Source organism: Balaenoptera borealis, assembly GCF_965194805.1.
Source record: "Balaenoptera borealis genome assembly, chromosome: 1".
NCBI classification, from domain to species: domain Eukaryota; kingdom Metazoa; phylum Chordata; class Mammalia; order Artiodactyla; family Balaenopteridae; genus Balaenoptera; species Balaenoptera borealis.
Window position 1 is genome coordinate 88457275 of NC_138860.1, and position 25360 is coordinate 88482634.

Consider the following 25360-nt stretch of genomic DNA (forward strand, 5'->3'; position numbering starts at 1 on the left):
CGATTTTGTGGGATATCTGAGTGGCCAGGTTCATCCTACTCTATACATCTATACATACACTCTGTACATCTCAATAATTACTCATTCAAAGAACATATATTAAGGGCCAACTGAAAGCCAGACACTATGCTATGGAGGGAATTGGCAACTAGAATTTGGTTAATGTTTGAGAAAGGCAAAAGAATTTGGACTTTCTGTTATGAATTTGAGCTAGGAATGGCATGATGAAAAGTTTATTTTAGGAAAATTAGTCAGACAACAGGATGGCTTGGAGTTTCAGGGACAGGTTTTGGGATGGTTACAGGAACACCTGTTAAAAATCCATTGCCTAGAGACCATGCTCTGCAACAAGAGAAGCCACCACAATGAGAAGCCTGCGCACCTCAATGAAGAATAGCCCCCGCTCACCGCAACTAGAGAAAGCCCACGCACAGCAACAAAGACCCATCACAGCCAAAAATAAATAAAGTTTTTTAAAAAATCCATTGCCATTATTCATATGTGAGATAATAAAGGTCTGGTATAAAAATGGAAAGAGGGGCTTCCCTGGTGGTGCAGCGGTTGAGAGTCTGCTTGCCGGTGCAGGGGACACGGGTTCGGGCCCTGGTCTGGGAGGATCCCACATGCCGCGGAGCGGCTGGGCCCGTGGGCCACAACTGCTGAGCCTGCACGTCTGGAGCCTGTGCTCCGCAACAGGAGAGGCTGCGATAGTGGGGGGCCCGCGCACCGTGATGAGGAGTGGCCCCCGCTTGCCGCAACTAGAGAAGAGCCCTCGCACGGAAACGAAGACCCAACACAGCCATAAATAAATAAATAATTAAAAAAAAAAAAAGGAAAGAAACTGGTAAATATGAGAGTCATTTTGAAGGAATGAGCAGCAGAACTTGATGACATGCAGAGAGGATGAAGGAAAAAAAGGTTAAAAATAGAGATGAAGTTTTTGGTCTGGAAGACTGGTAGAAAAAAATTGCCTAAACAAACAGAAATGTGGGAGTTGAGTCCATTTGCAAAAAGATAATACAAAATCTGACTTGGGACATGCTGTATCTAGGGGACTGAGGAAAAAACTAAGTGAAAAAAACTAAGTTGAGCTCTTCCACAATCAAAACACAGGTGAGAGGGGGACAGAGTTTCAAGAATGAGAGGGGTAGTTAACATTGTCAACATCTAGAGAAAGATCAGGAGAGATGAGGTCAGGCATACCATTTTCTACAACAGGGTAAACTTGTAAACTAAGGAGTTGTTACCTTTAACTCCTCAGAATCCTTCCCTATCAAGCCAAATGCTAAATTCTTTTTGACTGTTTCCGAACATCTCTAGTGTGTTCAGAAATGTTGTTTTGCATTTTCCCTACACTGTCCTTTTCAGGTTCTTAAAACCTGAAACCTGAATCATGTCACACAGCCTTAGAAGCTTACCCCTCTAGTCATCCTGCATACTATTTCTAGAACATTCATAGTAAAGATCCATAATTGTCCACTACCTATAGCATGAAGTCCAAAACTCTTAGTTTGGCATTTCAATATCTGTACAAAAAGATCCTAATCTACTTCTCTATCAGCTCATCTCACATTTCTTCTCTAAGCAAATGGTGACAGGGTAAATTTTTGGATATAGATATGTTACTTGTATACCCCTACCTACCTCTTTCCTAGTCTGATGGTAAGGCCCTTAGCATTCCCTTGACTTGGGAGTTTTTGCAGAGCAAAGAGCGGAGATTGCCTGAAGTCAAATGCATTTCCTGACTTGGATAAAATTCTAAATGCACTGAGAAGATTAAGCCAGGTGTCCCAGTGGGGAAGAGAAGAGAGTAATGTCTTTGAGGTCAACAAAAGAGGAGAGGGTGAGATTTCACCATAGTTGGGAAGAGACTGGGGAGGGGTCAAAGAGTAACAAGGACCCACCTCCATTATCAGTGCCCTGCAGAAGAAGCAGGACCTGTGGGGGAAAAGGCACTGGGTGACTTGGAGAGGCTAGACTCTAGGTCAAGGGGCTCCATAAAGAGTCCAATGTAGCAAGCAGTTAGGATTGGTAGAACTGTATGTGCTGGGGCAGGGGTGCTTCAGTGGTGGACCAATGATCAGAGTAGTCTCCTTGATGCTTTGACACCTGATAAAGCCCAGGGACCTTCACCTTCACATAACTGAGAGAGTGGGGAGGAGGAAGAACCAAATGAATGGAATTTAATTTCCCACTAGCCTGATTAGGATAGGGACTCAGGGTAACATTAAATTGATTTAAAGAAAGTAAATGTGATATTTCCTGCAAAACTAAATTCGTGAATTCAGAGTAAGAGTCATACCCACTATGAACTTTTTGTAGGTGTTCAATGAGGGTAAGTCCTAGGCCTTTTTCACCTCTATTCTCTTTCAATATCATCTCATCCTTTTCCACCTTTATATGAGTAACCTCCAATTTATATTTGTGATATTGTAATTTATAATAATATATATTTGGTTTGTCCCCCTTTCTGGCATAGAATCCTAAAACCCTTGGAATTTCTTAAATGATGAGAGTGATAAAGGTCTTTTATTTTGTTAATAAGGTGACTTTTGGAATGCCACTGTGGGGGGGGGGGGGAGGCACGGCGGTAGTGGCCAGAGGAACCAACCATGTGATTAGAGGGTTGGAACTTTCCTTCCCACACCCCAATCTCCAGGGAGGGGAAAGGGGTTGGAGGCTGAGTCAGTCGACAATGGCCAGTGATTCAATCATGCTTTTGTAATGAAGCCTCCATAAAATCCCAAGAGGACTGGGTTCAGAGAGCTTCTGGGTTGGTGAACATGTGGAAATTCAGGGAGGTGCCTGGTGAGGGCTTGGGAGCTCCACACTCCTTCTCATATACCTTGCCCTAGGCATATCTCCCATCTCCGCTGTTCCTGGGTTATATCCTGTTACAATAAACCAGTGATCCAGTAAGTAAAATGTTTCTTTTAGTTCTCTGAGCTGCTCTAGCAAACTAATCTAACCCGAGGAAGGGGTCGTGTGAACCTCTAAATTTATAGCCAGTCGGTAGTATATGTAACATCTGGACTTGTGACTGGTGTCTGAAGTCCAAGGAGGGGTTGTTGGAACCTCTAATCTATTGCTGGTCAGAAGCACAGGTGATAAACTGGGATTGCAACTGTTGTCTGAAGCCCAGGGGTGGGAAGGAGGGGGAGGGAGGGGGTAGTGGGAGGGGTGTGGAGGCAGTCTTATAAGACTGAATCCTTAACCTGTGGCCTCTGACGCTATCTCCAGGTAGACAGTGTCAGAATTGAGTTGAATTCTTGGACACTCTATGTCTAAGAATTGCTCGGTGCTGTGTGGGAAGTGTCCCTGCTCTCAACACACATGTTGGAATTGGTGTTCAGAACCAGTAAAAGAATATCTTTATTCCAGAATTCTCCTCTGAGTTCAACTCTCAAATGGCCAACTACCTATTTGTATCTGCACCTGTATGTGTTAGAGACATCTCAAAATTACCCCAGGAAAGATTGATTGACATCTTCCCCTTAACTATAGTGCCTGCCCCTCCTTCCTCCTAATTCTCTATTAAGGATCAGGGAACTATGGATTGTGGGCTCAATCCGACCCCCACCTGTTTTTGTAAATAAACTTTATTGGAACACAGCCATGCCGAGTCCTTCATGTATTGCATATGGCTGTTTTTGTGCTACAACAGCAGAAATCTTATGGCCTGCAAAATCTAAATTATTTACTCTCTGGCCTTTCATAGAAAAAGTTTGCTGATCCTTGCTCTTTGTTTTTTTTTCAATGTATTTATCACATTTTGCAATTATTTGTTTGATTACGTGGTTATTTAACTAGCTCCCTTATTAGAATGTAAGCTCCCTGAGGGGAAGGACTCTGCCATGTTTATTCTTACTGTTTCTCCAGCACTTAATTGCACCAGTGTCTGGCCATGGTAGGCACTTAATAAACAGTCATTGACTGGATTACATGAACGGATGAATGAATGAATGACTTATTATATCTTAAAATTTTATTTCGTTCTTTTGCCTTAGCACAAAACTTCCATTCTTGGTTACCCTCTAGTGACCTCATATCTTAATAGAGTTCCATAATAGTTAGTCCTCTCACCTTCTTTCTCCTCTACTCACTCCTCCTTCCAGACTAATCTTCCTAAAACAGATCTCAGATATATCACTTTCCGGCATAGTAACCTGGAGACCTAATGACTTACCCACAATCATAAACTTCTTGACCTGCCATCCAAGGCCCTCTGACTCTAGTATCACCCTATCTTTCTAGCCTAAACTCATTGTCCCCCTGTATATCTCACTATTCCAACTACTGCTTCCTTACCTGGAACTTCCCTACCACTCTATTATCTACTTGTAATGTTCTTTCCCATTACTACCATCTCCTCTTGTCAAAATCCTAACCAACCTTCAAGTATTTTCTTTCAGCTGCCTTTCTTAATCCCCTCAAAAGACATCTTTCTCTTCTTTGACCTTCCAAAGCACTTTTTATACCTATAGTAATATGTGTGTCATTTTTCCATATTGCCTTCTTCCCTTTAGCTGGTAAGCTCCTTAAGAAGAGGAACCACACTTTACTCATCTTGTTATCTTCTGAGGTACTTTTATCAGTATGTTCCTAGATCTAAGTAAATAATCATTGAATGAATAAATAAATAGATGCCTAATATTTTTAGCTCTTATTAAAATCCTACTCATTCCTTACAGACCAGAATCTTCACGGCCCACCCCAGTGCCTGATTTTTCCCTTTCTCTCCTGCCTTGTATTTTGTTTCCATCAGAGACTTTCTTACCTTCCAATTAGATTGTAATCCCTAGAAGTCAGAGACTAAACCTTATATGTCTTTGTCGTCCTCTTCCTTCACTTTACAGTACCTGTGCAATTGTAAGTGCTCAATAAATAAAGCTATGAAGAAGCCCCTCTTTTTTCCATCTGATAAAGTCTGTTTCTGAGACATGTTACCAATGAAGGTTTGCCTGGGAGACAGTGACGTTGAATGAGGATTTGTAAATGAGTCTCCAGTTTCAATATTCATCAGCTTAAGAAAGGGATATTGAAAAGCTGCTCTAAAAAAAAATTCTCCTTACGTGAAATTGGCTGGAGCTGCCTGAGCTGCTAATCCCTGCAAGGTTTTCAGTCTCTGCCTTGAGCATTTAGAGCGCATTCTTGCCTTAACCTTTACGTCAGATCTCTCCACGGTAACACTGGAATGTTTGCTATTTTAGGAAATCTGCCTCACTGCATGCAGTGTTATTTACATTAGGTTCCAGACAAGGCATAAATGCAATGGCTTGACTGTCTGCTGCTTTGTGTGAGTAGGAAGGTCCTGATGGCTTAATGGATAACTCTCCCTAATTCTGTTGTCCTGTTTCATTTTTTAGGCCAGCCACAGTATAATTACACATTAATAAATAGTGCTTATATAATACTGTGGTGAAAGATGGAGAGAAAAAAGAGGAAACAAAACAAGAATTCCTCCAGACATTTCCTTTGCAAGTACATTACCTCCGCGCCACGCCACCCCTCCCCCACCCCCACCCCCGCGCCATTCCCCCCAGACCCCCCCCCGCCTTCCTAACCTCCAGGTCTGGTTTCATTTAAAAAGTTCTTTGAGATAAAGCTTCCACCATTCTGTAGAAGGGAATAATACCAATAACTGGAATGATTGCCAGCTTTTCCCTGCAACTCTGAGGATTCCTTCAGTGAGGAAGAGAAAAACGCTTTGTAAACTGCACTTGATTAGATTTTCTGACTCCCTAGTAAGAAAGAGGTAGACAAGTTGCCGCAGCATGACAGCGCCATCACAAAGCTCCTGAGCGCTCTGGTCACCACATGCTGTCGATCCGAATGGCCACGGAGGATTGAGAGCATACATGGAGTGTTGTCAATCCGTGGCATGTCAAGTTTGTGGCATTTTTTGTTGTTCTATGAAGTTAATTATATAAAAGAAGTTCATAAGTATTCTACAGGTACACTCCAGCTAAAATGGATGCTGAACAATGTTTTGGTAGAATGGAAAAGGCAAACAACTAGAGGGATAATAAAATCAATTAAACCAAATAAGCTTTATCAAAACTGTCTCTCTTAGTTGAGGAAGAAAGGCTCTGAAGTAAAACTTCCTGTACTCAGAGACTATTTCCCAGTCCAGACTTTCATACTGGGATCACGAGAGAAGTATTTGTCTCTGGGAGGTGGAGTGAGATGAGTGTTTTTCCTTTGGACAACTCAAACCTAGAAGTGTATGACTTGTGAGCTCTCTTTCTTCTAATGCCCAACTGTGGTGTTCCCAATTGTGAGCGGTTGGGGGGGAGGTGGAGTTCAGGCCTCAGAACTCAAGCTCCTCCGTTCCCTAACATCTGTAAGGGGTTTCAGGGATGGCTTTGCTGGTGATGAGAGAATTCTTCAGCCTCTATGGAGCAGGCCCATAGAAATTGAACCCGTGCCTTCTGCATTGTAGAGGTATGGCTCCTGTGGTGAGAAGTGGCATGGCAGACTAAGGTTTGAGGATAATACAGTAGAACTAAGATGCTGCTACTGTTAGCAGACAAAGGTAACACCCACAGCAAGGACTTCAGGTGTCACAAATAGTAAGAGTCGTCACACATCACTGTTTAAACAAAGTGCTTTATAATTGGTTTTACAATATTCTTTACCTTTATCTAATTCACAGAATGGGCTAGTTGAAGCAGTTACTAGCTGCATCAAACCATGATTTGCTATCTCAAAAGGTGACATCAATTATCTGCTCATTCAGTCCTCTGTCTAAACAACCACCAGGATTGCCTTTGTATAATGCAACTCATAAGCTTTTATTCCCTTTGCTTAATTTTTAAATTTTTAGTTCTTCATTGCCTACAACATGAAGTCCTTGGCTTGACATTTATGGGACTTTCCAGCTATATATTGCATCATTCTCCAACACTTATCATATATTTGATAACACCAATTACTTCCAATTCCTTAAGTGTGTTCCACACCATTGTATATATTGTTCCCCTAACCTAGAATGCCCTTCTCCTACTTTCTGCCTGGTGTACTCAGCCTTTAAGTCCCCAGGGTCAAGGCTGACTTCCAAGTGAGGCTTTCTCTGACTTCCAAAGATAGAGTTAATCCCTCTCACCTCTGGGTCCTCTTAGCACTATGAGTATACTTCTCTCTCTTCATTTATCACACTGCATTTTAGTTCTTTGTTTACATGCCAATCTCTTATTGGGCTTTAAACCCTTTGAAGGCCAGGACCCCCTAGACCAGTGGTTCTTATCGAGCAGCCATATCCTAGAGTGCATTTTGGCAATTTGCGGGGGCATTTCTTGTTTCAATGATGAGTGGGGCTAGGGGTGCTACATAACTTGCAATGGGCAGGACAAAGCATTATTCCAAAATGTGAACGACTTTCAAATGTTCCACTGGGCAGTGATGCAGGTAATCAAACTGTTTATATAATCATCTGGACCTAGGACTTAATTCTGTTGTATATATGAACACAACGTTAATATACTCTGACTTTTCTATGAGTTGAACTGCTATGTAAATTAAAGGAATATTATTTATTTGTTTATTTGGAAATTTACCAAGAGTTTTTCACTTTGACACTGCCACTGGATCATAACGAACGGCACTGCCCCTTGCCATTTTTGAATTGCCAATATAACATGCCTGCACCAGACTGCATGTGAAGCTGTGAATTCCCATACAAGCACCTGCCTATTTCTTTATATCCTTTAATATAGTTGTGCCCAAGAATTTACATATTAAAACAAACATTAGTTTATTATAAATTAATCTCTTTTTATGTTTCATGTAGTTCAGTATCTACTTCACTGGATTGCTTTGAGGCTTAAACTAATTTGAGTTAATTATTTAAGGTATTTAGAGCAGCACCTGGCACATAGACAATGCTACCATATTGTGCTGATGTTATTACTACAGAAATGTTGTTGAATATTCACTGATAAATATTTTAAATTATATTTGGAATATGTATTTAAGAAATCCTGTGACTTTACTTCTAGGTTTTATATTATAATAATCTGAACCATTTGAGTGTGACTACATGATCCCAAGATGTTATAGAATGTGCTTCAATATTTCTTTTTGTCTAGGGCACTAAAGTGAGATATAATTCTCATTGTGATCAATTTGCCCTGAATGATTCACACTCTGTTGTGGTCTTCCTGGGGAGCAATAACACAAATAGACAACTTTGAGTTCGGTCTTTGCCTATAAAACAGTATTTCTACGTGCAAGGCTAACAGGTCCAGAGGGAGAACTGTGACCATTAATCTCACTAATACTGCTACACTTAATAATTTTGTCATTGTCTTTTGTAAAACAAAGATAGTTACAATGTGAATGAAGTTTACAATATCTGACTCATTGACTATGTCTTTTTTAGCCACTACTCATTTTAAGAACAGCCTTCCTCTCTTTCAGGTTGTTAACACAGATAAGGACGACAGTAGTTACCGTGTTTTGAGCACTGTGCAGGCACTTCACATATATTATTTCTAACCCTTACAAGTAGATGAACATTACAGAGGAAGAAATTGTACTTGGAAGGGTTATGTAACTTGTCCAAGGCCATACATCTAAAAAGTGTTGATGCTGACTGAGATCAAATTCCAAAACCTGAGCTCATTCTTTCATACCACTCTGCTTCCCCAGCTAAAATCCAGGAGACTTCATACTAGAATCCGTTATTGAAGGACCAAGATTCTTTCTCTAAACTGGGACTTGGCTGTTTCCTTCCGTTAAGTCAATCTGAACCACTTGAGCATGGCTAAATATTCCCAGGGTATTACAGAAATCATTTCAATCTTTCTTTCTGTCTAGGCCATAGAATATAAGATAGAAGCACAGTGACCAAAACCATTTCTTTTCTTTTGGAATCTGGGCACACATTGAGAGAAGGAAGTTTTCAGAGGATTATCTGAACACTCACTAGAAGGCTGACTCCCTGGCCAGGCTTCTTTGGGCTGTTTTAGAAATGATAATATAAAATAATTCTATGCACACTGAGCAGTACTTGGTGCCTAGTTTTTTGTTTTTTTCTTCATAAGGCACAGACCCAAAGGGAGAAACTAGAAAATGAGCTGTGGGAGGCTTTCTGTCCTCCACATTTGAGAGGACCTACTGTCAGAGGCCCCCCTGTGGCAGAGCTTTCTAGCTTGGGTATTCTGGCCAGTGTGCCTCAAAATGGCCCACCACTGTGCTGAGATGCCAGCCCCTCCGCTCTCAGGTGGTGGAGGCTCTGAAGGTGGACACAGGTAATCACCTCCAACCATGACCAGCCTCAGTCGCTTTACTTCAGAGTAACACAGACACATAATCAGCTCCTATGAAACTGAACTTTCTCTGAAAAATGTTGGGAAACACTGATTGACAGAATTCACAGCATGATGTAATCAGGTTTATAAATGTACAAAGAGTTGGGCAATAACGATAATAATAAATTTTTATAGGTACCAGCAACATTAAAGAAGCATATCAATTTAGTACAATTTATGTGACAATGTATTTCTTTCTTCTACTCACCCAATGTTATTATCCTCTAGATGCTGTACTTAACCTTGTTCTAAGCATTCCTTTAGGATAGATTGTAAATAATTTAGTCTCTTTGTAATTATAATTTTTCTGTTCTTCAAGTCTGTTTTAAAAACTGATACCAACCCACTTCCCCTTATTAGCATTGCAAATATTGAACTACGTATACCCATTTCAGTGCTTACCAAAGATACAAATGAAAATAAGTATGTGTACCTAAATATATGTTTCTATATGTCTGTAAATATAAAACTAGAACAATGAGAGTGATTTTATTTCAGAATTTACATGAGTATTTTTCTTTCTAAGTGCTTACCTTGGGGACTATACACTTTCCCCAATGATGCTGGACTCATTAGAATAGAACGTCAAAATTGTAGGATACTTTGGAGATTATTTGGGCTAATTTTCCCATTTTACACATATGGAGGCTGAGAGTGATGTACCCATCGTCATACAGTTAATAAAGAAAGAATCAGGATAGAAAACTACTTCTCCTAATTCCCAGCCAAGTTATTCCTAATTAAAAAATGTTATGGGGGGCTTCCCTGGTGGCGCAGTGGTTGAGAATCTGCCTGTCAATGCAGGGGACACGGGTTCGAGCCCTGGTCTGGGAGGATCCCCCATGCCGCGGAGCAACTGGGCCCATGAGCCACAACTACTGAGCCTGCGCGTCTGGAGCCTGTGCTCCGCAACAAGAGAGGCCGCGATAGTGAGAGGCCCGCGCACCGCGATGAAGAATGGCGCCCGCATGCCGCAACTAGAGAAAGCCCTCACACAGAAACGAAGACCCAACACAGCCAAAAATAAATTAAAAAAAAAAAAAAAAATGTTATGGGGTCTTCTATACATTTCAATGTGTATCTTGCAAAAAGCCTATAAACTTTAATTTTTACTCATATCTATCAAATTATATGCATACACATCATTTCCTGAGTTTGTTAACCAGAGCTTTCCAACCAAAATGGATCCAGAGTCCAAGGGGTTTACAGTATAGCCAAGATATTGATTTCTTCTGCCCTCATTGTGGCCTAAGCACCCAGGATGGTCACTTTCAAGTGAGAAGCTCCATCCATTTACTGCTAGCTACACTTTATAAATATTATCATTCATTATTTTTTAAAATTATAATGAGTGAATTTATTGCAGGGGCTCAATTTAAAAAATGTACAAAATCATTGCCTTTCTTCTATACTTATCATAGCTATTGAAAACTGTAATTCTTTTTTGCTTATTTGGATTTGCAGACTTTTATGTAATTGCTATTTATTACTTGAGTAATAAAAAAGAGCAGTGGATAATGAAAAAAATGAGAAAAAGTCACTGGTTCTAAGCAATTTGATTATGTTGTAAATCATGTCTTTTTCTACATGTTTCTTATTATCATTTGCTATTTTTGTCATGACACAGGAAAGGTGAGGAAACACTGCTTTATACTAATTTTTAGCACTGCTCTTTTTATCCTGATTCCAACCTTTGTATATGTGACCAATAAATTAAGCTGCACATGTTTTGCTTTATCATTGATCTAAGATTTGTAAGAATACCTAGCAATTGTGTATGTTGCTTGGGCACAGATAGATTCTAGGGTTCCTTCAGAAAGCATCTTTTTAGTAAATTAAAAGTTGAATGAAGGAGGGGAGTTCCCTCTGGGGTAACCTCCAAGAACAACAATACAGATTAATGCAATAATTTTCACAGCAGTGAGGGTTCTCTCTTCAATGTTAAAACCACGTTATACATTCTCTATAGTTACACATCACTAGGGTGGCAGGCAGAATCCTAAGATGGCCCCTGTGACCTCCACCTCCTCATATCCACACCTTTGTACATCCTTGAGTGTGGAGAAACCTGTAGCTTGCTTCTAACCAATAGAATACAGCAAAGGTGAGGGATATTGCTACATAGTTATGCACTGTTATATGGCAAAAGTGAAGGAGTGTTGCAGATGTAACTAAGGTCCCTACTCAGTTGACTTTAAGTTAACCAAAAGGTGTAGTACACTGAGGGGCTTGACTTAATCAGGTGAACCTCTTAAAAGAGTGTCTAGAAGGGAGAGAAGCAAGAGACTGTCTCTCTCCATGGTTGGCTGTGAAGAAGCAAGCTGCCATAACTTCTACAGTCACACAGAAATATTCTTCCAACAACCTGAGGGAGCTTAGAAGTGGAACCTTCCCTAAGTGAGCCCCTAGCTGAGAAAGCAGTCCAGCTGACAACTTGATTTCAGACTTGTGAGACCCTGAGTAGAAAACCCAACTAAACCATGCCTGGACTCTTGACCCACAGAAACTGGAATAATAAATGAATGTTGTTTTGAACCACTGAGTTTGTAGTAATTTCTTACACAGCAATAGAAAACTAATACATATAAATGTAAAGTAGGGCTCCTGAAAGCATGAAGCTTTGTACCTCAGGAAGTACAGCCCAAACCTCACCTGCACTTCCATGTCAGCTGGCTCCTCCAACAGACGTAGCAGTTGTTGCTTCTCTTGACGTAGCTGTTCTGCAAGTTTCTCCTGTGCAGCCAGGCTCTGGCTCAGTTCTTCAATTCTTCTGGAGCAAAGAAAAAGTAAGAACAATTATGGCCATGGTACTATTACTACCTTTATTTTTCAGCCCACTCCAAAGATAGCATGGTCCAGTACAGTAAGTTTTTACCTTTTTGAGTCATTGAACTCTTTGAAACTTTTCTTCAGTAAGCCATGTATTCTGTGCCCCAGCCCCCAAATATATACACAAACGATTTTTTGCTTACACTGTCACAGGTTCAGAGACCTCTTGAAGCCAATCCATGGACCTATAGACCATAGATATAAAATTCTTGGAATAGGGGCCAGAAGTTGTAGAGTTTTTTTAATTGTTACCGTTGTTCCATTCAAAAAAACAATTATTAGGTAACCGTTATGTATATAACTCAATGCACACTACTAAGTACTGGGAATATAAAGTTGGAAAACACACAATCTCTGCTCTATAGAAACTTAAGTTCTTTTGGTGTGTGTGCCAAGAGTTTGGGAAATGGGGAGGCACAGCTATATCAACAGATAGAATATAATAAGTGCTACCACACCAGAGGTATATACCAAATAGTACATTGAGTGTTGCCATGGAGCTATAGGAGGAAAGATAAAGAAGTAATTCATTTGACTTGGAGGAGTCTGGGGGGAAGCTCAGGAGAAGAGATTGTGAAGACTGGGTTATTTTCCAGGCTCAGAGGGAGGAGCTTAAATGAAAGAATGAAGGCATGAAGATATGAGGCATATGGGGAAGCATCACTGGAAAGGAAAAGGGGGAAAGGCTGGTGGGAAAAGACAACGGCTGGAGAAGAGACTGGAAATTCAGACTAGAATTCAGTTGTCAAAGACTATGCGTGCTGTGCTGATGTATATAAACCACAGGTTCAACTCGACAGTTATTCATCACCTACTACGTGCAGGGCATATCTTGCTGTTTCTCTGTGTGTAAGTCTTTGAGTACTAGAGATACCTGTCCTAGGAAATGTGCTGGTACTAGATGAAATGTTTCTGATTGTGATTATTATTCCTTTGTATGTAAGATAGTGGTAGCACCTTGGCAGGAAAATAGTTTGGCAGAAAGGTGAAGGGTGTCAGAAAGTCAAGTAGGAATCTCTTAAATTAAGGTATGAGGATCAGCTAAGATTTGGGGATCAGAAAGAACTTTAAAAACTTTATACAAATGCAATCTATAACGATAATTATGATGATGAATGTGGACTCCATATCAACTTCCCCACGGTATCTGTGCTAGAATGTCTCTACTTTTCTCAAGCTCATACCTCATTCATCCCTTTGACCCTCAGTCTCTACAGATAATCTAGTCTCCTACTTTACAAAGCTATTCAAGGCCATCTGATATGAACTCCCTCAATTTACTTGTCAGGTATGCATTTGTTTCTTTTTTTTTTTTTTTTTTTCTGGTTTGACAGCATTTATTGCACTGAGACAGTCTCAGGGAACCTAGCAGGGAAGATCTGAAGAAAATACAACACCACACAGAGAACTGTACACTAATGGATGTGCATATAAAAGAAAACAATATAAAGACTTAATTCTGCTGTCACAAAAGCCTTCACAGAAGTAACCATTGATGCCTTAGTGAGTTCTGAAGAACGAATTAGGAATTCACCAGGAAGGGAAAACATACGTTTCCCACAGAAGGAAGCGCATGAGCAAAATTCTGGGGACCTGACGTAGCACAGTATGCTTCTGGAGGCGCTGTGCCTTTAGGGTTTTGATTCCAGCAATGCCTGAAGCCATGTTACATAACTCTCTAAATGCCAACTTCTTCATTTATAAAGTATAATAATCCCTATCTCATGGGATTGTTAACTTTATGAGAGAATTAAATTTTATGGGAGAATTAAACAAGAATGTAAAGTACTCAGCTCAGCTGTACAGTAAGAGCCCAACAAACCTTAGTCGTCATTATTATTACTAGTCTGGCACCAGTGATACATGAAGGGGGTCACGGTAGGGGATGAGTCTGGGGGAAATCAGGGGTCAGATCATAACAGGCTTTGATGGCCACACTAAGAACAGATTTTATCTCCTAAAGATGTTGGAGAACTTTCTAAATGGCTGTGCAATAATATGATCAGATTTGTGTCTCAAAAAGATCACACTGATCACTGTGCGTACCTTGTGTGTTTTTCACCTATTCAGTTAAAAACCACTTAAGGCTTTTTATGCCACCATAGTATCATGCATTGAGGAGGCTAAATTATTTGTCAATTTCATATTGTTGAATTTCCCACTTCAAAACTGCTCTGAATTGTTAGATTGGGATGGAATGCAGAGGGTAGAACCAGAAGTAAAGAGAACAGTTAGGAAGTTGCTGCAGTAACCAAGACACAGTGGTGGCCTCAACAAATGCCCACTTACTTTATGAGAAAATTCAAGTTCCTTACTATATAAAAAAGCCAGCACAATCAGACCCCCTATTCCCAATACAGCTTATCTCTCATTAGTCTTCCCCAGACCCTCTGCTCTGGTTACATAGCACTAATTACACGTCTTGAAATATGCCCTTCCCTGTATCTCCCCTCAATGGTGTTTCCTCCTGTACAGGACAATCCCCCTCCCCACTCACCTCCTACACTCTTTCTTCTAACTCCTATTCACTCATCAAAACTCACCTCAGATTTCACCTCCTTCAGGACACTTTCAATGGCACCTTGCTCTTTTAGTCTGGAATAGATGACAATTCTATACACCCCAGAGCATCCCATGTTACTTCTATCAGAGAACTTATTAAAATTGTGTAACGTGTGTCTTGATGACAGGAAGTGGGTCTTTCATCTCTGTAACCTGAGTGCTTAGCCCAGTGTCTGGCATATAGCTGGTGCTCAGTAAATGTGAATAAGTGAATCCATGTCTCTTGTTTGCTACCATTTGACCATTGTTCTACTTATACCTACCTAAGTCTCCTGATTGCCAACTACTCAGTTCTGTTAATGGATACTATTAAAGATGCAGCCCTAAAAAGAGATTTCTTTACTTGTGGGAACCATAAAGTCTTGGTAATGGTGAAGGTCCACCATAAATCCTTCAAAGGGAACAGTGCAGCTGCTATATACTCACACAGGCTCGAGAACAGGCAAAAGACAAATGGCAAATAGAGCACCAAAAGCACCTACTTGTCCCTTTGGGCCAGGGCCTCAGTGTATTGGTTGGGCTTGACCCGGTTTCCTGGTACATCTTCCCTGTCCTTGGTGACTCCCTTCAGTTTCTCTGAGAGCTCCAGGTTACACTCTTTCTCTGCTTCCACCAGAGCCGCCATCCGTGCGGCTTCATTTTTTGCTAGCCTGGATTCCTGCAAAAAGAACGAGAAAAGAACAAAACCTGAAAGGCTGCAAACATAGGTACTTTAGGGAGGGAAAAGGTGAATGCCGGGAGGCAGAGCAGTCGGAAAAGAGGTAAAAGGGGACCCTTAGCCGTGGATACTCACCTCCTGCAGAAGCTGGATCTTATTCTCCAGGAGCTCGTAAACATGCTCCGTCTCCTGCTGTCTCTCCTCAAACTGGCGCCGGAGCTCAGCTTCATTATGGCTGTTGAGATTTTCCACATCAGTGCTAAAACCACAGAGCATTAGCCAGTCAGAGCCAGTCATATAATTTAGCAAGTGGACCCATTAAGGCTGTTTCAGTAATTCAGAGTCCCATTGATGAAAATAAAAATGGAGTATTTTTTTCCTCTGCAATTATTTGTGGAACTGCTCTTTCCAACTTTTCAGGTAATCTTTTAGGAACTCTAATTTGTGTTGCTTGTCAATCAGACTATACCTGACTCCCTAGAGGCTTCATTACTGCTATAGCTTCAAGAGAAGGATCTTGCATTTGAAAGGCAGGTAGTCATCAAATGGTTTAGAACTCAGCATCCAAGTTCACCATCATCTGTCCCCAGACTTTCCCATTAAGACTGCTCTCCCAGAGTGCTTTGCTAGTTCCTTGCCTGTCTTGCTATTTGAATTCAGAGTGTTCCTTCCATTTAGGTTGCTGAAATAGAATATCCATTTGGACAGCCACAGAAATGCTTTTCTCCTTTACAGCCAGTAACCCATAGACTGTCCTGAATCTGGGCTACCTACCCAGAGTTCTATCCAGTTTTCCCACAGTCCCATGCAGAAAGCAGACGTTTAATCTATGGAAGCTCAGGGTTCTGGCCCAGCTTTGCTTTTCTGATGTCCTTAGGAATGAATGCCCAGGCGCTAGCATGAAGCGGGTAAGGTGTCACCAGCTTATTTATAGCTAACAACAGCTGCCTTTGGATGTCTGAGGATTAGAAATTTGGGGGCAGTATCAGGTGCTGAATGATCTTAATTCCGGTTTGGTTTTATTCTTGTTTTAAGCCATTTGTTGAGAACCATGGACAATCTTCTTGTTCTCAGGGCAGAGAACAATATTGAACCTTCATAGGCTCATGATAAATCAAAGTTGCTCTATCCAAGCCCAGTAGTATTTTAATATTTGGCCCAGAAGGTTGTGTCCACGGTGACCAAATGGAACTTCCCTAAAGATTATAGAATTCCTTGGTCGATAGTGGACACTACTCAGCACTGTCCCAGAGACTATATTTATCTTGAGTTCCCATGTCATTATGCAGCCTTTTGGCGGTAGAAGGGTCTTTGTTGTACAAGGGACACAAGTCAAGAGAATAACCTAAGACCCTTAAATAGACCTCAGGAATCATCAACTTTGACTCCATATTCCTTGATAAATGCAATAGACAACAGCTAACTACAATGTCTTGAGATTGGAAGTTATACATTTTCTGAGTAAGTCAGCCAGGAATGCCTGATTTAATAGGCTACAGCTGTTGTGAAGTCAGAAGAGCCTTGGACTTGATGCCAGATGTGGGCTCTGCCACTCATTTGAGAAGACTTTAACACTCTGTACCTTAGTTTTCTCATTGCTAAAAATAGGATAATGCCTCCTAATTAAAAGCTGAAATGACATAATTTTTTTTTAAAAGCACTACACAAATCTGAAAACTTGTAACTCAACTGTTATTATAAGTTTTCCTAAAATCTATTAGTTCACTTAATGCCTTAGTAAGTATTGAGTAATTCCAGCATACTGTGTATAGTTGAGTCTGGTTTGAGTATTCTGATACTGCTGGACTATCATTCTAAGCATCAAGAAATACTGTGGAGGGGCTTCCCGGGTGGTGCAGTGGTTGAGAGTCTGCCTGCCGGTGCAGGGGACACAGGTTCGAGCCCTGGTCTGGGAGGATCCCACATGCCGCGGAGCAGCTGGGCCCGTGAGCCACAATTACTGAGCCTGCGCTCTAGAGCCCGTGGGCCACAACTCCTGAGCCTGCGCGTCTGGAGCCTGTGCTCTGCAATGGGAGAGGCCGCGGCGGTGAGAGGCCCGCGCATCGCGGTGAGGAGTGGCCCCCGCTTGCCGTAACTGGAGAGGGCCCTCGCACAGAAACTAAGACCCAACACAGCCAAAAATAAATAAATTAATAAAAAAAAAAAAGAAGGATAATCAGGAAGATTTAAAAAAAAGAAAAAAGAAATACTGTGGAGATAGAAGGAACGCCAGATCATATTGAATGTATACTGATTCTAGGATATAATCTGAAAATTATTTTTAGTAACAATTTCAATAGTACTTGTCATTTAAAACTAAGGGTTGGGGCTTCCCTGGTGGCGCAGTGGGTGAGAATCTGCCTGCCAATGCAGGGGACACGGGTTCGAGCCCCGGTCTGGGAAGATCCCACATGCCGCGGAGCAACTAGGCCCGTGAGCCACAACTACTGAGCCTGCGCGTCTGGAGCCTGTGCTCCGCAGCAAGAGAGGCCGCGATAGTGGGAGGCCCGCGCACCGCGATGAAGAGTGGCCCCCACTTGCCGCAACTAGAGAAAGCCCTCGCACAGAAACTAAGACCCAACACAGCCAAAAATAAATAAATAAATTTTAAAAAGAAAAAAAAAAACTAAGGGTTTTTTAATTATAAAAACTGTAAATTATAAAAGTAACCATCCTAACAATACAGACGGTATGAAGAAAAAAAATTCAAGTCTTCTCCCCATCACAAACTCCACTCTCACTCCTCTGACACAGGCAATGTTAAAGAGTTTGGTATGTAACCCTGCAGTTTTTTTTCTATTCATATTCAAGCAAACACATGTACACATAGATTGTCTTTACACAAAGGGGCTTATACTCTAAATATCACTCAGCACTTTTCCCCCTTACTTAGTCTATCAGGGACTTCCCACCAGGACAATAATATAGAGCTAACTCATTCGTTTTAATGACTACATAATATTCCACAGTATGTTTATATCAAAATGTTTTCAACCGTTGCCCTATTGATGTATAGTTGTTTCTAGTTTTTTTTTGCCATTACAAATAATGATGCAGTTAATATCCTTATACATTTATCCTTTCATACTCTTGCTTTTATTTATAAGGAATAGATTCCTTTTAGGAATTATTTGATCAAGGGAAGTGTTAACATTTTATTTTGATAGGTAGTACCCATTCCAAAAATGTTATCACAATTCACACTCTCATCAGCACTATATGAGAGTGCCCATTTCCGCCAAACTCTATGTCAGCCCTGGATGTTACCAGTAGATTACTGACTGGGAAGTTTATAAACTTAGGTCTGATGAATTTACCAATCTATGTCAACATCTCTCAGACTTATTGGCGCCCAAGGAAAGAAAAGCACATTGTTTCAGTTTCTGAATTGGATGCAGCATTCAAATGCCAGAGTTAAGGTTAAGGAATTCTATTGCTCTCAGTTAATGAGCCAGACTGGAAAGGACCAAGAGCTCAACTAGTTCAAACTGCAACTCACCATGTTTTATCCAGATGCTGTTTCTTGTCCTGGAGTTCTCGTTTCAGGCTCTCTACTTCAACCTTCAACTCGATGTTCTGAAAAGTACACAGGCATTAATCGTCATTAACTGCCACAGACCCTCTATCAGACAGAGAAAGACAAATATTATATCACTTTTATGTAGACACTAAAATATGATACAAATGAAATTATTTACAAAACAGAAACAGACTCACAGACGTAGAAAACTTATGGTTACCAGAGGGGAAAGGTGGGGGGGGCGGGCAGGGAGAGAAAAATTGAGTATGGGATTAACAAATACACACCACTGTATATAAAATAGATAAACAACAAGGATTTACTGTATAGCACAGGGAACTATATTCAATATCTTGTAATAACCTGTAATGGAAAAGAATCTGAAAAAGAATATATATATATATATATATATATATATATATATACACACACACACACACACACCTGAATCACTTTATACCTGAAACTTATGCAATATTGTAAAGCAACTACAGTTCAATTTTTTTAAGTGTTCACTGTTATTACTTATAAGAACAACAGTTTTCCCTCCCTGACTAGGATAGCTGAAGTTCTCAGTCATAATCACATATTACATTAATCATATGTCATAGAAAGGAAAGAAAATTATTACACCAAAGGTGGGATATCCTAGGCAATCTGATCTGAACATTCTTCACGTTAGCTTTATTCTTCTACGTAAGTAGAAAAGAGAAATGAAAAGGACAGAAAGAAAAAAAAAGAGAAAAGAGAAAAAATATAGTTCCTTCTCTAGGCTTTAGCACTATGTCTATTCAAGCAAATAGACAATAAAGTTTACAAGTCTCACAGAGAACTGCTAAAACAGTTTCATCCCACAAGGTTAGATCCTAAATCTCATGATCAATTATTCTGGTGGATCAAGGTAATTTCATGGGCATTACGAAATCTACCACATGGAAATGCAAGTACATTCCAATTTACAGCATTAAATTCTAACCCTCTGTACCCTCTTTCTGCAGAAAAATCACTGCATAGTTAATCACGTTTCTTCATTCTCCGTTAGTAAATATATAAATTGTTAAATTCCAAAAATAGCTGAAGTGGATCCAAAATTAACTGCAGTTGCTTATCATATCACCAAATCTTATCAGCTCTTTGTCAAGATATCCAAGGAAATGCATATACTCAAGAGAGGGTGGCTGGCGGGGGGGTGGGGGTGGTGGGGGAGCACCTTTCTCTACTTCTACTCTCCAGAAGAATATCCACCTACCTAACCCAAGGAAAAGTTTCAATGATGAAGCTGAACTTAAATGATAAGAAATACAATAAACTTTCATTATGATATTAGTACCTAGAACTAGAGGACTGGGCTAACAATGAGTTTATAGATTAATTGTGTTTAATCAGATTTTCTCTGTGTTGGTAGCTTGTTTTGTTTCAGGACACATCACTTGAACAGTCTTAACGCCAATCCATGTTAAATACAGGATTCTCCTGAATTGATTTCCACCCTGGTATGTACTGCAAAGTTCAATATAGAATTGGGTTAAAAGAAACCAGTAACCAATGACCTGATTCCTTTCCAAGGATTCTTTTTTTTTTTTTTAAGACTCTATCCTTTTATTTAACATGCCATAACTTTTTCCCCCCTTCCAGTTTTATTGGGATATAACTGACATACAGCACTGTATAAGTTTAAAGTGTTCAGCATAATGATTTGACTTACGTACATCATGAAATGATGACCATAAGTTTAGTGAACCTCCATCATCCCATATAAATACAACATGAAGGAAATAGAAAAAAAATTTTTTTCCAAGGCTTCAATTTTAACTCTGTAAATTGATCTACTGCTCATATAATCCACAATGTGCCTATCCCCTTTAAAAATAGAGATTTTCAAAATTTTGCCCCAGCAGAAGCTGTGACACCAGGAATCGTAAAAAAAGCGAAACAAAACAAAACTGCTTTTTTAAAAATCAAAAGAGAAACGGTTTTGCCTGACCACCTTAAGAAAAAAAAAAGATCTTAATGCAAAATGTATCAGTCCTTTCATCATTAGATTAGAAGCATTATTACCCATTATATTAACTAGGTCAATAGTTTGCATACTGTGTTCCACCAGTATTCCACAAGACACTTCTAGGAATGGGAGAGGGAGAAGTTTAAATTAAAGAAGTGTGGTCACAGCCAGGGAGTGTTAAAGGGTCTGCTCTGACTCTTGCAGACCCCTCTCCTCCACTGTTAACAGCACTCTTAATGTGGAAAGGGACTTATCAGGTCTTGTGGGGAATAATGAAGATGTCTGACACTTGTTTCTTATACTCAGTATGCCTGCAGTCCAGTTGAGAGGAGCAAAATTCTGAGGTATGGATTTAAAATGCTAAAGGTGATCACTGATGAGGAAGTTTAGGATACAGCCTAACCCAGGGAAGGTTTAATGTGTAAGATATACAAGGGTAGAGAAGGTCACTGTAGGTAAGGAAATATGGTATTAAGCTAGAAATTTCTCTACAGTCCATTCAGTAGCTCACTTATTTCAAGCACAGATATCTGATACAGAAAAATCCTAGAATAATTTTTAAAATTTCATCCATGGATTAATAAACAGATAAACAAAATGGAATGTTATTTGGCCATAAAAAGGAATGATAGATGCTACAACATGGCTGAACCTTGAAAACATTATGATAAGTAAAAGAAGTCAGTCACAGAAACCACACATTGTATGATTCCATTTATATGAAGTGTCCAGAATAGGCAAATCCAGAGAAACAAAGTAGATAGGTGGTTGACTAGGGCTGGGGGGATAGGGGAATTGGGAAGTGATGGTTAATGGGTTGGGGGTTTCTTTGTGGAGTGATGAAAATGTTCTAAAACTGATTGCTATGATATTTGCACAACTCTGTGAATATTCTAGAAACACTGATGTGTACATTGTACACTTTAAATGAGTGGGCTGTATTGGTATGTGAATTTTATTTCAATTAAATTATAAAAAATGTTTCAAAAAGCCCTAGGAAGTTATAATGGTTATAATTAAATGATAACAATGATTACATATTGCATATCACACAGGCAGTTAGAGCAGTGTCCAGCACCTAGGGAACATCATTATTATATCTGAACTAAAGAGCAAAACTATACATTGCCTTCAAGCATCTCAACAGAAGTTAGCACTGGGTATTTCAAAATCTCTTTCCAATCTCGCCCCTCCTCTCCAGCACCCATGGTTACCACCCTATGAGGTACTCCTTCCTTATCACTGGGATCAGAGTGAATAGTCTCAAAACTGATCTCCCCAACCTCAGTCTCTCTACCATTTAAATTTTTCCTAAAGCATATCTCTGATTAGTTTACTCCCTTTACTCAGAAAGCTTCTCTTGGTTTTTAATTGCATAGCAATTAAATTTTACACTACTCAGCTTGAGAATGGAGTCTACTCAAAATTTGACCTCAACTTACCTATCCGGCCTTATCTGCCGTCACACTCCACCAATTTCCCCCATTAAAAGCCATTTCTTATGCCTCTGATTTTTCATAACTATCATTCCTTTTGTACTTCAATATTGACACACCAAATAATGCTATGTCTTTCTACCTGCGCTTTTACACTTTTGAATTACAGATTCCCTTGGGACAGAGAAAAATGACGGTGTGGTGGAACTAGCCAGGTGTGCTGGTTGTCAGCTTGTGCCTTTTGGCTTTGCGATGTTGGGACATGGGTTTCAGGACAGCAGACCTAGAAAGGCAGAAATCCGTTTCTGCCACTTACTAACTGGATGACCTTTTTTGTGTAAGTTATTTAACCTCTTAGAACATAATTTCCTCATCAATAAAAAGGGGTTACAAAAATTACCTTGAGCGGTGTAGTGAGGGGTAAATGAAATAACGTTAGTACCCAGCACAATGCCTGACTCAAATATCTAGCAGCTGTGACTAACTTGAGGCCCTCAGTGTTTTGCAACTTCGTGTGTAGTAAATGCACTGAATGAGTGAACCAACCAACCGACAGGAACAGATACACCTAGGCAGAGTGGAATGACAATATGTTTGTTGAAGAAAAAAGGGATTGGCTAATGCTGTGTGATTGTACAGAAAAACTTTTTATCTGAAGCCTTTAAAAGACCTTCTCTGTTTTAAATCGTGAATATTCCCTAAGAGGTATATTATTAACCCATTGAAGATAAAAGGTTGCTAAATCTGAGGCAGGAAAAGGAAAAATAACTTGCCGCAGGGCAACTCAAGTCACCAGTAGAATTCCAAATACAGCTAAGAATTCCAGCCTCCTCTCCTACCTTTCATCCTCCCCCATAAAAGGGCCATTCTTCTCTTGGGCCTAGTCTACTCTGAGACTCAGAGTTACTAATTAAGATCTCCAGACCTTAAAATGGACATTTTAGAGAGAAAGGTGAGCACGGACCAAGCATTAGATGGTGTTAAGAAATTATCTTAAATTGATACAGCCACTATGGAGAACAGTATGGAGGTTCCTTAAAAAACAAAAAATAGAGCTACCATATGATCCAGCAACCCCACTCCTGGGCATATATCTGGAGAAAACCATACTTCAAAAAGAAACACGCACCCCATTGTTCACAGCAGCACTATTTACAATAACCAAGACATGGAAGCAACCTAAATGTCCATCAACACAGGACTGGATAAAGATGTGGTACATATATACAATGGAATATTATTTAGCCATTAAAAAGAATGAAATAATGCCATTTGCAGCAACATGGATGGACCTAGAGATTATCATACTAAGTAGTCAAAGACAAATATCATATGATATCACTTATATGTGGAATCTAAAAAATGATAGAAATGGGATTAACATATACACACTACTATATATAAAATAGATAATCAACAAGGACCTACTGTATAGCACAGGGAACTCTACTCAATACTCCGTAATAACCTATATGGGAAAAGAATATGTATACGTATGACTAAATAACTTTGCTGTACACCTGACACTAACACAACATTGTAAATTAACTATACTCCAATATGAAATAAAAATTTTTTAAAATAAAAAAAAGACTATTATTACATTTAAAAAAAGAAATTATCTTTAAGTTTTTGGGTACGATAATGGTATTGTGGTTATGGTTAAAAACAAAGACCTTATTGGTTAGCGGTGCATTCTGACGTCTGTCCAGATGCAGTTCTGTGGTGTCTGAGAGTTGCTGTGAGGAGCAGGGAGGACAGAGACAGCAGAATGTTGGTAACTGTTGAAGCTGGGTGACAGGTACACAGGTCCCCAGTACTCCGGACAGGTACATGGGAGGCACTGTTCTCTTTATCTTTGTCTACTTTTGAAAAATTTCCTAATGAAAAGTTAGAAAGGGCATTTTCATCACAAAAAGGTAGATATCCACATTCTTTTTAAATTTTTTCCTTTTCACCTCTGGAATTCCCTACACTATGGTCACAGATAGCAAAGAACGTTTGGCTCCCTAGAGCAGCTCCTTTCAGCCACCAGACTTACAAAACAGTGGTGCTGAGTCCATACCCCAATACTGAGGGATAAAGGAAATAAACCTGCCTCTTAAACCTGGGGGACTCAGAATACAACTGGGTCATAGGGAGGAAGGAAGATCTGCAGAAATAAACTACAAACAAGATTCTTTTAGAGAGGAATCTGCGACTTCTTTAACTGGGCAGTCGGAGCTAATAAAATCACAATTCTCTCACTTCACCTCCTACCCTCTTCCAGTCTCCTTCAACTCTCACATTGCCTCACACTCCCTCTTCTTCTCCCTCCCCTCCCTGCTCACTTTACCCAGCTGGAACTGCACCCTTCTGGTCTGACACTGCATCGCGATGACATCAGTCATTATCCAGTGGCTATCTTTTCTGAAAACCAGAGTTCTGGGTGATAGTAGTTTATGGCAAGATAGTTTCCAAGACACCGCTGGCCTTTGGTGGGGCCACCCTCTTCACCTCTAAACTAAGGGCTTCTGCTGACTGAGAAATCAATCATGTATGTGCCCTTGGATGTCACCAAGGCTTTGCCTGCGTTGCTCTTAGCCTGTGACGCCTGTGATGCCTTCTCTCTTCTTTCTTTTTATTATTATTATTATTTTTTTAGCTGCGTTGGGTCTTCGTTGCTGTGCGCAGGCTTTCTCTAATTGGCTTCAGTAGTTGTGGCACGAGGGCTCAGTAGTTCTGGCTTGCGGGCTCTAGAGCACAGGCTCAGTAGTTGTGGCGCATGGGCTTAGTTGCTCTGCAGTACGTGGGATCCTCCCGGACGAGGGATCGAACCCATGTCCCCTGCATTGGCAGGCGGATTCTTAACCACTACGCCACCAGGGAAGTCCCTCTTTTCTTTCTAAAACTGTTCTTCATTAGGGTTCAGTTCAAACACCCCCCACTCCCCCTTCCAGGAAACCTTCCCTAATCCCCTAGTCAGAACTTAATAATTTATTTCTCTTCACTTCCACTGTTTACAACTAAGATGACTATAATTTAGCATCCATACTGGGACTC

General features: G+C 40.2%; 1 protein-coding gene across 17 annotated transcripts in view; it reads right to left on the bottom strand.

Moving 5' to 3' along the window:
• The window catches only part of PDE4DIP (phosphodiesterase 4D interacting protein), a 213658-nt gene that overhangs the window by 95990 nt on the left and 92308 nt on the right, over positions 1 to 25360 (bottom strand). For 16 of the 17 annotated variants that reach the window (XM_082368435.1, XM_082368438.1, XM_082368426.1 and 13 more), the window contains 4 exons: positions 18860 to 18936; positions 15496 to 15619; positions 15185 to 15360; positions 11964 to 12081 (listed from right to left, as the gene is read on the bottom strand). In XM_082368435.1, the coding sequence (XP_082224561.1) occupies positions 11964 to 12081; positions 15185 to 15360; positions 15496 to 15619; positions 18860 to 18936 (495 nt within the window). The remainder of the gene's footprint in view (positions 1 to 11963; positions 12082 to 15184; positions 15361 to 15495; positions 15620 to 18859; positions 18937 to 25360) is intronic. The other variant, XM_082368421.1, reaches the window with a different exon arrangement.